At 39.2% G+C, this 14659-nt stretch overlaps 1 protein-coding gene, 1 long non-coding RNA gene and 1 other non-coding gene across 3 annotated transcripts in view; all 3 read left to right on the top strand.

The window, feature by feature from the left end:
- LOC103512423 (BTB/POZ domain-containing protein 6-B-like) overlaps window positions 1-14479 on the top strand; it is an 18455-nt gene extending 3976 nt beyond the window's left edge. Inside the window, exons 4-6 of the mRNA XM_026825893.1 lie at window positions 2643-2847; window positions 13719-14001; window positions 14466-14479. Of these exons, the coding sequence (XP_026681694.1) occupies window positions 2643-2847; window positions 13719-14001; window positions 14466-14479 (502 nt within the window). The remainder of the gene's footprint in view (window positions 1-2642; window positions 2848-13718; window positions 14002-14465) is intronic.
- On the top strand, window positions 8175-10121 carry LOC113468758. The gene is made up of 2 exons (XR_003392396.1): window positions 8175-8313; window positions 10057-10121. It is a non-coding gene; the product is annotated as an uncharacterized LOC113468758 (long non-coding RNA).
- Window positions 13151-13222, top strand: Trnah-gug. Its single transcript has one exon. It is a non-coding gene; the product is annotated as a tRNA-His (tRNA).
- Window positions 14480-14659: the final 180 nt, after the last annotated feature.

Here is a 14659-nt window from a genome sequence, read left to right as displayed (position 1 = left end):
AAATTTGAATCTCATTATTTTTCCCGCGCACACTTTGAGGACGAATTTCTTAGAGAAGAAATACTTTAAAAAAAAAAATCTTTTCGGATTATTTATTATTTTTGACGATCTTTACGAAAAAAATACATTTGGACAGTTATATTTTTCATGAGAATCATCAATTATAATAATAATAATGAAAAAATAGAAATGAATAGCTTTAGGATTTAGCTAAAAAATCTCCTTTTATTTCCTGGCCTGTTCACATAGAATCCACCTGAATTGATTGTTTCCATCACGGTCAGAACACAACACATGATTCGTAACATTGATTGGTAGACTGCTAGGGTTTCTTTCTGTTTCCTGATTGTAGATTGATTTGGTCTATGTTGAATTTTGTTATCTTGAATTTTTCTCGTTCTCTGGTTGTGAACCTATTGAAAGAACTGATACCGAAAATTCATGTATTCAACCGGAAATGTGGAATAGACCTTATGCGCTCATTTAGGTGACGTTTTCACGTTAAAGAGCCGAAAGAATGAGGGACTAAGGAAATTTTATTTTTTTTTCCTTAGAATTTGAATTTTACGTAGGACTTTTTACGTAGGAATCGAAATGCATAATGAAACACACTACTATCACGTCACGTGAGTTGACTTGAGCTCATAGGGGCAGAAAGATGTGGGTCAAAGTTTTCTAGTTTTCACATAATATTGTAGGTTTGTAGTTAATCTCTTTAATGATAGCCACACTGCCCTCACTTGACGCGATAGTGTGTTTCTAACTTCAGAGGTCCCGGTTCAATTTCCGGCGGAGTCAAAGTTTTTTTCTCGTTCTCTGGTTGTGAACCTATTGAAAGAACTGATACCGAAAATTCATGTATTCAACCGGAAATGTGGAATAGACCTTATGCGCTCATTTAGGTGACGTTTTCACGTTAAAGAGCCGAAAGAATGAGGGACTAAGGAAATTTTATTTTTTCCTTAGAATTTGAATCTTACGTAGGAATCGAAATGCATAATGAAACACACTACTATCACGTCACGTGAGTTGACTTGAGCTCATAGCGGCAGAAAGATGTAGGTCAAAGTTTTCACATAATATTGTAGGTTTGTAGTTGATCTCGTTCGTGATAGCCACACTGCCCTCACTTGACGCGATAGTGTGTTTCTAACTTTAGAGGTCCCGGTTCAATTTCCGGCGGAGTCAAAGTTTTTACTCGTGTTTCGCGGCTTCACTCAGCCTCTGGGGGTTTTCTAGGAGTGTTTCACCGCCGTTTTTATTTCGTAGCAATGAAACAACTGCTACATTTATTTTCCCATCCTTGTAGTATGTCTCTTATCATATGGGCGAGAAGAGACACAATAGTTCCCACTTAGGTGCTGGGAGTCAGCTCCCATGGCGTAGTGGTCACTGCACTCGCCTTGCACGCGGGAGACCCGGGTTCGATTCCCGGCGCGGTCAAGAAATTTGTATCATGCAAATGATTGATCCCGTGACTGACTGTTGCGGGGCCCACTCAGCCTCGTGAGGAAAATGAGTAGCTATGACATGTAAATGCGCATAGCGACCGGTGCCAGCATGGTAGGTAAACATTGGTTGTTAGGATTATTGAGATATGTATTGGGAAAAATCCTACAATGCTGCAGTGAGCACCAAAATTGTGACATAATAACGCAAAGAAATTGCATTTACAATATGTTCTTCTGACTCGATCTGTAGAAAATTTCCAATCTTGTTACCCAGATTCTAGTTGCACAACTTTGATCTCTTATTAATTAGACTTGTGGTATAAAGGTTTCATGGTAATATCTGTTAACGCTTCGTTTTAGTAACCTTCTGGTCTTCAAGTGTTCTTCCATCTTTTTTCTCTGTTCTTTTACTGACTCCTGCGGCTGTTTTACTATCGAACCTCTTCTGGACTTTCAGCACAGCAACGGTCCATGATAAAGTAAGTTCAAGTACCTACCGACCGTTGTAATGAACTCTCGAGAGTATGCAAGATTTGATCTCTCAATTTATTGTTAATTTTGTGGTACGTCTAATATTACAAACTAGAAAGTAACCCGTTGAAATATTTCCGATCTAAATAATACCTACAAAATTTACAGAAGGTCTCGAGTATCGAACTCGCACATTCTGTATGGGAAGCAAGCTCGTTACCACCCCTTAATGAATATGAGAAACTACATCGTATATCGACCTTACTAAACTGTTTCTCCTTTGAAAATGAAAAGGTACTATGTACAAGGATTTAAAGGGTCAGTTTTCAGTTTCACGTAAAAAATTGACCGAAAGGAAATTTGAAAAAAAAAAAAAAAAAAAAAATCGGATGAAACTCACGACAGCCTGGTTAGCTTGGAGGGTAGCGCTTCTGTCTTGTAAGCGCTAGGTCGCTGGTTCGATTCCCGCCCGGGGTGAACTTTATTTCAAACAGATTAGGACCGTACTCGGAACGGTTGACTTTTTTCTATCTTGTCTTCCTTTTCTCTTCGCTTTCAGGACGATGAGATCTCGATGGTTACAGTTCCCTCTATCAAAGCTCTCGTAAAAAAGGAGAATATCCATGAAAAATGTCTTGATTTTTATTTAAGTACCTATCTACCTACCTTCCTACTTATTTATAAAAACTGAATGCCCCTTATTGGATCTTTTTCTTCCAGATACCTCTACACAGACACGCTGAATATTCCCGACCTGGACACTGCCCAGGGCATTCTGTACGCCGCTCAGAAATACCTCATCCCTCATCTAGCCAAACACTGCGTCAAATATCTCGAGTGCAGTCTGAATCTGGACAATCTATTGGATACATTGCGAATAGCTGAGTGTTTCAAAGAGAGTCACCTGAGGAAACAGTGCCTTAAGGTAAATTAGAGCTTGGTATTTTAATTAGAGGACAAAGAGCTTGGCGTTTGAATTAGAGGACAATTAGAGCTTTGTATTAGAGTTTAAGGCAAACACTGTGTCAAATATCTAGAGTGCAGTCTGAATCTGGACAATCTATTGGATACATTGCGAATAGCTGAATGTTTCAAAGAGAGTCACCTGAGAAAACAGTGCCTTAAGGTAAATTAGAGCTTGGCGTTTGAATTAGAGGACAATTAGAGCTTTGTATTAGAGTTTAAGGCAAACACTGTGTCAAATATCTCGAGTGCAGTCTGAATCTGGACAATCTATTGGATACACTTAGAATAGCTGAGTGTTTCAAAGAGAGTCGCCTGAGAAAACAGTGTCCTAAGGTAAATTAGAGTTTGGCGTTTGAATTAGAGGACAAATGAACTTTATTAGAGCTGTAGGAAAAATTGGCTGTCAAGGTAAATTGGAGTTTGGTGTTTGAATTCGAGGACAAATGAGCTTTGTTAGAGCGTTAGGAAAAATAAGCTTTCTTAGGTTTGATAGAGGGAACTGTAACTGCTAAGGTCTTATCGTCCTGAAAGCGAAGAGAGAAGAAGACAGGATAGGAGAAAGCCAGCCGTTCCGAGAACAAACGTTATCTGCTGAGGATAAAATCCGCCCCGTGTGGGAATCGAACCCGCGACCTAGTGCTTACAAATAGGTAATATGTATCTTTATATTGTTATCTATTTTACTATCTATTGTATGGTACCTATGTATCAAGTAATTAACTACCTGTAACTAGTTTCAGTAAAGAGTATGATCTACAACTGTTTGGTTAGCTACGCATGAGTAGCTACTTACATACTTACTCTTTTTTCTCCGTTTACACTGTTCAGGTGTTTTTTTCGGCTCTCGTAGTTATCTGCCATGGATTTTTCACAATATTCACAGAAGTACTTTTTACCCATGGTGGATTAATTATTTTCCGGTTTCTTGTTTCTTTCTTAAGTTTCTTTCCCTTTTCTCTTTTTCCATTTCCAATGATGATGAACAGGTTTTTGTATAGCGGTCACATGTAACATTTATTATTTTTGACGATCTTTACGAAAAAAATACATTTGGACAGTTATATTTTTCATGAGAATCATCAATTATAATAATAATAATGAAAAAATAGAAATGAATAGCTTTAGGATTTAGCTAAAAAATCTCCTTTTATTTCCTGGCCTGTTCACATAGAATCCACCTGAATTGATTGTTTCCATCACGGTCAGAACACAACACATGATTCGTAACATTGATTGGTAGACTGCTAGGGTTTCTTTCTGTTTCCTGATTGTAGATTGATTTGGTCTATGTTGAATTTTGTTATCTTGAATTTTTCTCGTTCTCTGGTTGTGAACCTATTGAAAGAACTGATACCGAAAATTCATGTATTCAACCGGAAATGTGGAATAGACCTTATGCGGCTTGCCAAATATCCAAAATGTCGATTCGGGACGCGAATCCGCGAACATAATTGCCAAATCCGCGAACATAATCGCAGATTAGGATCTAGTGACCTCAAAAATGCTCAAAAAGTGTACCTCATGACTTCTTTAAAATGAGGTTTGATAAAGGGAACTGTAACTGCTAACTGCTGAAGTCCTATTGTCCGGAAACCGGAGAGAGAAGGAAGACAGGATACGAGAGCCAGTCGTTCCGAGAACGAACCTTATCCGTTTGGGATACAGGATAGGAGAAAGCCAGCCGTTCCGAGAACGAACATTATCCCATCAGGATAAAATCCGCCCCGGGCGGGAATCGAACCCACGGCCTTTTCATGAAATTAGGATCTAGTGACCTCAAAAATGCTCAAAATGTGTACCTCATGACTTCTTTAAAATGAGGTTTGATAAAGGGAACTGTAACTGCTAACTGCTGAAGTCCTATCGTCCGGAAACCGGAGAGAGAAGGAAGACAGGATACGAGAGCCAGTCGTTCCGAGAACGAACCTTATCCGTTTGGGATAAAATCCGCCCCGGCTTTGCTAGATTTTTTTTTGTTGTATTGTTGCAAAAACATTTCTGTATTGTTGAGAAACAATGTTTCTGATGTTGCTTTTGGGTACTAGGCATTAAAAGCACCATATATTCTCTTTTTGTTCTTCCTTATTGAGAGTCCTTCTTTTGTTTGTATTGTTGCAAAAACATTTCTGTATTGTTGAGAAACAATGTTTCTGATGTTGCTTTTCGGTACTAGGCATTAAAAGCACCATATACCTATTCTCTTTTTTTTTCCTTATTGAGAGTCCTTCTTTTGGATTTCAGGTCAGGATTGATCAAGAATGTATCAAATTTGAAGAGCAATACTCTCCCCTGGATGGCAGACCTGAAGCGTTTGTTACATTGTATTGTTGCAAAAACATTTCTGTATTGTTGAGAAACAATGTTTCTGATGTTGCTTTTCGGTACTAGGCATTAAAAGCACCATATATTCTCTTTTTGTTCTTCCTTATTGAGAGTCCTTCTTTTGGATTTCAGGTCAGGATTGATCAAGAATGTATCGAATTTGAAGAGCAATACTCTCCCCTGGATGGCAGACCTGAAGCGTTTGTTACTTGCGGTTTAATAGCGGCATTGACATGTCGGAAGTATCAGCCAGATGAGAAACTGTTGAGTGACGACTGCGCTGCCGAAATGTGGTGATTTTTTTGAATCTGGACAATCTATTGGATACATTGCGAATAGCTGAGTGTTTCAAAGAGAGTCACCTGAGGAAACAGTGCCTTAAGGTAAATTAGAGCTTGGTATTTTAATTAGAGGACAAAGAGCTTGGCGTTTGAATTAGAGGACAATTAGAGCTTTGTATTAGAGTTTAAGGCAAACACTACGTCAAATATCTAGAGTGCAGTCTGAATCTAGACAATCTATTGGAAAGGCTGAGAATAAGACGAGTGTTTCAAAGAGAGTCGACTGAGAAAACAGTGCCGTAAGATGAGGTCTAGCTTAGGCTGCTTATCTGCAGTGATAAGACGGGCTGGTTTATTAGGTACCTGTGTAGTCAGGGCCTCGGTAAGTGAGGAGGTAGGGGGGATAACTTGAGGACCTCTTGCTGCTCGTAGTAAATTGGTGAAATTAAGCCCTAATACAGTGGTTCCCCACAGTCTGGCTGAGGTACTATACACAGAGAGTAGATCAGCGTCTAGCTAGGGGACTATAAACAGGGAGTAGACTAGTCCAAATTTCCTCACGCTATATCAATAGCGAAGGTTGAGTGCGAAGGGCATACCACTCGGAAAGGTTTGTTTAGCCAAAACCAGTTGGCCTCAAAGCGATCACTCTAAAGCTCATTGAGAGGCCGACGACAAACGCCCCGACCCGATCTGAACATGGGAAAAGGCGAAGAAGAAGAAGAAGAAGAAGGAAGGACAATGGTTCCCCACCTTTTACTACCTAAAAAATTTAAAAAAAAAAAAAAAAAAAAAAATCGGATGAAACTCACGACAGCCTGGTTAGCTTGGAGGGTAGCGCTTCTGTCTTGTAAGCGCTAGGTCGCTGGTTCGATTCCCGCCCGGGGTGAACTTTATTTCAAACAGATTAGGACCGTACTCGGAACGGTTGACTTTTTTCTATCTTGTCTTCCTTTTCTCTTCGCTTTCAGGACGATGAGATCTCGATGGTTACAGTTCCCTCTATCAAAGCTCTCGTAAAAAAGGAGAATATCCATGAAAAATGTCTTGATTTTTATTTAAGTACCTATCTACCTACCTTCCTACTTATTTATAAAAACTGAATGCCCCTTATTGGATCTTTTTCTTCCAGATACCTCTACACAGACACGCTGAATATTCCCGACACGGATATTCCAATTTTTTTCATGGAGATTCCAATTTTAAAACCAACCCACTCTTTATGGAGTATGGACCCACATTTTGGTACTCAATTCAACCTCAAGAATGTGGTTGTGCAGGTTGTGCTTGAAGTGATTATAAAATGTATACCATGAGTTCTACAGGGGTTATTGACCTCATGTGATCTTGAAGTTTTGGAGGAAATAAGGAAGTAACAAAGAATCTAAAATATGTACTGTGCATCAAACCAGCTTGGACCAAGGCATTCAAATTTGAATAGCCTTGGGCTAAATGGACTGCTCTCATCTTAAACATACCCATTACTGATAGGTAGTACATGTTGTAAATACTAAAGGTACCTATCTACCTTGTAGATACAATTCCCCTTTGTTTGTTTGTTTTTTATTATTATTTTTTTTTTAAAATTCTGTGTTTGGCCCTTTATACATTGTGTGTACTTACACTATTTAAGAGCTGGAGTTTTCTCCCCCTAAGTGGCAAGGTTTTCCTGAACAAGCTCTTCCACTCAACTAGTGATGGGTCGTGGGTAAATACCCACTGGGTGGGTAAATAAAGCTGGCGTAGTGATCCACCACCGACGCAGGCCATAGACGCGACGCCACCAACACTGGCATCTTTTTTTTTTACAAAATGTTTTTATTTTTGGATAGGTAACTGAGGTATTTTTTTTTGACAATACTTTCTTTATTTTATTTTGAACATTTTAAATTACAATTAAATACAATAAATTGATATAGGAATTACGAATTAGTAAAACAGGCCATTAGTGGTTGGTGTTGTTCTAGCGGCTTCAGCTGTAGCCGAATGATGATGGCAGAATAAAGAAAAGATATCTTTTTTCATCTGCTTTATACCGAAATGATGTTCTCTAGCCATGTTTAATTGGCTCGTCCTGAACCGCCGTCAACCATCGTGAGGACTTGTGCTTATTCTTTTCAAGCAGAGAGAACCCTTTGAAACTGCCAGCTAGCTAGGTTGGTTAGGGTTAGCTGTTCTCCTCCCTGTTTATAGTCCCACAGCCAGACACTAGTCTACTTTTTGTTTAACGTCCCCTAGCCCGGCTAACGTCCCCTACCTTCTTCGGCACGGAGGTTACTGATAAGGTTATCAGCTCCCATGGCGTAGTGGTCACTGCGCTCGCCTTGCACGCGGGAGACCCGGGTTCGATTCCCGGCGGTGTCAAGTGATCATGCAAATGATTGATTCCGTGACTGGCTGTTGCGGGGCCCACTCAGCCTCGTGAGGAAAATGAGTAGCTATGACATATAAATGCGCGACCGGTGCCAGCATGGTAGGTAAACATTGAATTTTAGGATTATTGAGATATGTATTGGGAAAATCCTACAATGCTGCAGTGAGCACCAAAGTTGTGACATAATAACACAAAGAAACTGCATTTACATTTTACTGATAAGGTTGTTTACGACCTTGTTCTCTTAGAGAACTATTTCGAGAGCTGTGTTTAAAATATTGCTCTCTCCCTCTCCCTGATTTCAGAAATACTGACTGAACAAGAAGCTTTGCAAATAGAGAAGTCTATTCTTGTCCTAGAAGAACAGTCCGATGTTTCCTCCAGTATCTGTGATAGTCTGTGTATGCCAGATGGATTTTCCTCGCTATCGATACCTAGAATTGAGAGGGTAAGTTTATCTTACTAGCCTTGTTCACCAGAAATCCCTGCTTCGATATCCGACAGAGGCGACATTTCTTTGTGTGCATTCAAAACAGAGTTTAAATACCAATTAAATTATTCTGAAAGGTGATTTGTGCCTGGAATAGGCATCTACTTATAGGTAGTTTGACTTCTCTATTTGCAAAGCTTCTTGTTCAGTCGTAAAAAATTGAGATCTCAAATTCCGGCTCTGGCTATTGACTTCAGATTTGGATTTTCACAAGATTTTGGATTGGAATATCAAATCTATCAAGGCAGAATCCTTATGATTGAGTAGCCAATGAGGAATCTTTCAAATTGCAGGAAAAAATGTACAAACGGGTCGGAACTAATTACAAATAAGTTTCTTACATCATAAGATACTAGTACAAAGTGTATAAAGACTTAAACTAATACGTTTACACCCAGAGCCACAGTCACTTTTTTTCTAACCAAGTTTAAAACCATAAAAAAAGGTACCTTTTTATGAAATGGATGTAGGCATTTAGGACACTTGACTTCCGTTTAAAACCATAAAAAAGGTACCTTTTTATGAAAGGGATGTAGGCATTTAGGACACTTGACTTCGGTTTTAAATTGTGTAAAACAGGGAAAACTTGAGACAATTATTTTCTGATTTTCAATTCTTTTTTTAAGAAAACAAGTTTGAAACTAGTTTTTAATTACCCTATTGAAATAGATGTTGAAACTGAACGAAAAGTGTCTGTGGTCTCCAGGCTTAGGTACTTATTACTAATTCTACAGTAGTAATTACGGAGCATCATTTTACTCCTGTGGGATAGCTCAATTTATACATACCTCACAATTACATAACCTGGACCTTCCCGTGAAAATCGGTTCGAAAACAAGAAGAGAAAAAAACTTTTTCAACTTCAAGGATAAGGACCAAGAGTGGATCCTTGAAAAACCCACTTTTCTACCTTGGTCCATACCGTATTATGCTTCTCTTTTGAGGAATTCTCTTATGACTTGCATGCTATTTTACAGTAATTTCGTAGGTACTATTAACGTTTGACCTTTCTGTGCTGAATTCCAATATTTTCTCTTTAGATTGTACCTATAGGTTTCGTATGCATATCGCACATCTATTTGGTCATATTGGGAAATAGCTGACTACTTAAAAAAAAAAAAAAAAAAAAAAAAAAAAAAAATTGAAAGTAAAAAAGGTTATCAAAAATTTGATGTGAGATTTTTTTTTAGCCTTTATTACCTACTGAAGAAAAACAAAATAAAGTACCTACCTACCTACCTATAAAAATGAAATTTCTCTGCCAGACAAGATGGGAACTTTTTTCATTTATGTGTTTAATAATTTACGAATTAAACCGAGTTAAAAAGCACACATTAACGCCTCCATGAATAATTCAGACACTCAAAATGTTTCGGGACTTTTCTTGTTTACCCTGGCAGGCCTTTTTTTTTTCTCTTTTTGTCTGATTTTACCCAAATGCATACCCTCTATTGTTCACGTAATTGTAATCAATACCTATAACTTTTGCGTTGGAACATAGAATAGAATATACCCTGCTTCTACTGCCAGAATGAGACTGAAAAATCCCTTTACTACCGCAGTCTAAACAAGGCCTTATGTATTTGGTGCAATATTTTTAAAATACAATTACAATTATAGAAAAAAGAGCCCTTTTGCATAAATTTACATAAAAAGGGCTACATAAATAGTATTTAACCATCGACTTCTCTGTGTTTCCAGTTAACCTGTGAGATACCGTACTCAAGATGTCTGATGAACAATAGGATCAAATATTGGCTTGGAGGTTTACTTCGGTGTCGTTTTAATATTTAACCATCGACTTCTCTGTGTTTCCAGTTAACCTGTGAGATACCGTACTCAAGATGTCTGATGAACAATAGGATCAAATATTTGCTTGGAGGTTTACTTCGGTGTCGTTTTGAAAGCAAGTATTGCCTGTTGGTGACAGGGTTCTCAATGTATACCAAACTGCCCAATGTATACGGTAGGAATTACTATGAAAAGCTGACTGGATATGAGGAACGGTTTACGATAACTGTCAAGGTAAGAGTGGAATGTTGGTTGGAAAAGCTCCGTTCTGGAGAATCCTATCTTTTTTAACCAATGTTTTTTGGTTTACATACCTCGGCTGGGATTGTATCCACGCCCTCCTGATTCGAGTGGAAGGTTGGTTGGAAAAGCTCCGTTCTGGAGAATCCTATCTTTTTTAACCAATGTTTTTTGGTTTACATACCTCGGCTGGGATGGTATCCACGCCCTCCTGATTCCCAGTTGCCTGTTCCACGGAAGTGTGTTTCACCGCTGTTTTTATTTCGTAGCAATGAAAAAACTGTTACATTAGACTCATGTGGCCTGTGTCGTAGCATACCTATCCGGTAGTATGTCCCTCGCCAGATGGGCGATAAGAGACACAATACTTCCCCATTTAGTAATCGAAATACGAGAGCAATTTTTTTTTGTCGATAATGGGATTCGAACCCGGGACCTTCTGCAGGTCAAGGAAGCGCATATTAATCCATACTTTCGTGAAACAGGCTCCAGGTAGTCCGTTTGTTTCACATCGGACCTCATTTGTTCACAGGACCATCAATATAAAACGCTCAGCGTCACCGAATATCACAACCCCTGTGTCCAGTACAATTCTACCGAGAACATCAAGCTGAAGGAGCCATTCTGGGTTGAGCCAGGACGACCTTATTTTATACTCTTAGACTTGAACATGGAAAATCGGGGCAGATACCCTTCATACGAACTATTTGATGTGGTAAGAATAGATTTTATTCACTGAACAAAGCAAGCTTTTTTTTAAAGAGGTTTGACAGAGGGAACTGTAACTGCTATGGTCTCATCGTCCCGAAATCGAAGAGAGAAGGAAGACAGGATAGGAGAAAGCCAGCCGTTCCGAGAACGAACATTATCCCATCAGGATAAAATCCGCCCCGGGCGGTAATCGAACCCACGGCCTTTTCATGAAATTAGGATCTAGTGACCTCAAAAATGCTCAAAATGTGTACCCCGTGACTTCTTTCTTGTTCACCAGAAATCCCTGCTTCGATACCCGACAGAGGCGACATTTCTTTGTGTGCATTCAAAACAGAGTTTCTCTGATACGAATAAAAACACTGTTACATTAGACTCATGTGGCCTGTGTCGTAGCATACTCTGAAATTAAATTATTCTGAAAGGTGATTTGTGCCTGGAATAGGCATCTACTTATAGGTAGTTTGGAATTCGTAAAAAATTGAGATCTCAAATTCCGGCTCTGGCTCTGGCTATCGACTTCAGATTTGGATTTTCACAACTTTTTACTTAAGATACACAACTGTTGTGTATTCACCCAGTATTTACAATCACCAGTCCACTCTGTATTCTGGTTGCTAAGGCAACATCTCAATAGATAGTTTTCTCCGCCTTCCTCTCTTCCCTGAGCTTTTTCATTGTCATCAATTTTTCCAATAAAACATTTTCGATCTTACATTTATCCTTCACTTTACATATGAGTTCTTCTTCGTACAATAAAATACACAATAACAACTTTTTACTTAGGATATCTGTCTTTTATTAATGATTTTTACCCAAATGCATACCCTCTATTGTTCACGTAATTGTAATCAATACCTATAACTTTTGCGTTGGAACATAGAATAGAATATACCCAGCTTCTACTGCCAGAATGAGACTGAAAAATCCCTTTACTACCGCAGTCTAAATAAGGTCTTATGTATTTGGTGCAATATTTTTAAAATACAATTACAATTATAGAAAAAAGAGCCTTTTTGCATAAATTTACATAAAAAGGGCTACATAAATAGTATTTAACCATCGACTTCTCTGTGTTTCCAGTTAACCTGTGAGATACCGTACTCAAGATGTCTGATGAACAATAGGATCAAATATTGGCTTGGAGGTTTACTTCGGTGTCGTTTGGAAAGCAAGTACTGCCTGTTGGTGACAGGGTTCTCAATGTATACCAAACTGCCCAATGTATACGGTAGGAATTACTTTGAAAAGCTGACTGGATATGAGGAACGGTTTACGATAACTGTCAAGGTAAGAGTGGAAGGTTGGTTGGAAAAGCTCCGTTCTGGAGAATCCTATCTTTTTTAACCAATGTTTTTTGGTTTACATACCTCGGCTGGGATGGTATCCACGCCCTCCTGATTCCCAGTTGCCTGTTCCACGGAAGTGTGTTTCACCGCTGTTTTTATTTCGTAGCAATGAAAAAACTGTTACATTAGACTCATGTGGCCTGTGTCGTAGCATACCTATCCGGTAGTATGTAAAAAAAAAAAAAAAAAAAAAAAAAACCCTGTTCGGAATGAAAGAACATATGTTTTTTTTTGTTGTTTTGCGATATAACTTTTGAACGGTAGTTGATCCGATTTTTGTAACGGTACATGTCCTGTTTAACACATAGGTACTTACTGGAATTTAATTTTTGGGTCATCGCGTATCGGGGGCTTAATAGGGTTAATATTTCGAAATAATTCTACAGGTCACCCTCTACGGAACCCCTTGAAAGACAAATCTAATTAGCAGTTGGTTTTGGGGATAAAGTTAAAAACAAAAAAAAAAAAAAAAAATGTGGTAGTTAAAACTCAAAATTTAGTTCGTTCGTTCGTTCGTTCAGCCAGTAAATCAGTTACAGCCTAGATCTCTTCATCCCACAATGTTCCTCAGTCCTCAATCATTCACTCATCTGAAAACATAAATATGTTCAACCTTGATACCTCTTCAGCATCAATACTAGTCCACCAATAGCACAATAGATTCTCCGTTTACAAGACGTATTATTAGCCACTTAGTAATATCAGCCGTGATCGTCTAGTGGTTAGGACCCTGCGTTGTGGCCGCAGTAACCCAGGTTCGAATCCTGGTCCCGGCAGTATTTTTTTTGCATTTTTTCACTCGTCATTTTATCGATAATTTGATACTCCCTTTGTCCAAAAAGCCAGCACCTCAGAACAGCTTTCGCATTACTTCAAGGCATATTCTTTTACGTCCCTAGTCCCTACATATCCGGTGAAAAGTTTGCTTTATTTGTTTTCTCTTGGAGGGTTTCAGCAGTCATTATATATAAGTTCTGTGGGTCAACTTGATAAAGGAGAACCAAAAAGGCAGATATATTTTGCAGAACTTCAAAGATTGTTGAAGTTCTGCAAAATATATCTGCCTTTTTGGTTCTCCTTATCAAGTTATTTGTTTTCGACAAAGTTCGTTTACTATGGCACAAAATTTGTTCCATATTTCCATAATGCTCTCTTATGAGGTACCAAATTTCGCTGTTGTAATATCGTTTACTTTAATATCGAATCAAAGTCCGCCCCGGGCGGGAATCGAACCCGCCACCTATCGCTCACCAGCCCTTCTTTCGTTTCCAGATGATGTGTACAAACCCGTGCGTTTGGTGGAACCCGGAACTGATAGGGGTAGCCACCCTCTCCCCCTCCACTTTCTCCTACCTCCTGGACATTATGCCCCTGCCCAGTAGGGAACTCGATGTACTTTTGCTACTGATTGGTTGGGGTCGGGCTAGCTGTAAAGCTCTGGATATAACCCCGACCGGGCCTAATATACGGCGACTTCTTGACCAGTATGATCTGCTTCGTCGAGTGAGGTTCCTGCGAATGAGTAGCGAGGAGTTTGCATTGGTGAAACAGAGAGGTGAGTTTTTTTTTTGAGAGAGGTTTGACAGAGGGAACTGTAACTGCTATGGTCTTATTGTCCCGAAATCGAAGAGAGAAGGATGACAGGATAGGAGAAAGCAGCCGTTCCGAGAACGAACATTATCCCATCAGGATGAAATCCGCCCCGGGCGGGAATCGAACCCGCGGCCTAGCGCTAATAAGGCAGACGCACTACCAACTAAGCTAACTAGGCTGGCAGTTTGACCTTTAATAGTCAACTATGCCACCTGATTATCCACCATCCAAAATCCGCCCCGGGCGGGAATCGAACCCGCGGCCTAGCGCTTACAAGGCAGACGCACTACCAACTAAGCTAACTAGGCTGGATAATACTTTCTTTATTTTATTTTGAACATTTTAAATTACAATTAGATACAATAAATTGATATAGGAATTAGTAAAACAGACCATTAGTGGTTGGTGTTGTTCTGGCGGCTTCAGGTGTAGCCGAATGATGATGGCAGAATAAAGAAAAGATATCTTTTTTCATCTGCCTTATACCGAGATGATGTTCTCTAGCCATGTTTAATTGGCTCGTCCTGAACCGCCGTCAACCATCGTGAGGACTTTTGCTTATTCTTTTCAAGCAGAGAGAACCCTTTGAAACTGCCAGCTAGCTAGGCTGGTTAGGGTTA

The sequence above is a fragment of the Diaphorina citri genome, unplaced genomic scaffold (genome assembly GCF_000475195.1).
Source record: "Diaphorina citri unplaced genomic scaffold, Diaci psyllid genome assembly version 1.1 scaffold835, whole genome shotgun sequence".
Classification (NCBI taxonomy): domain Eukaryota; kingdom Metazoa; phylum Arthropoda; class Insecta; order Hemiptera; family Psyllidae; genus Diaphorina; species Diaphorina citri.
This window is presented reverse-complemented; position numbering and strand designations above follow the sequence as displayed.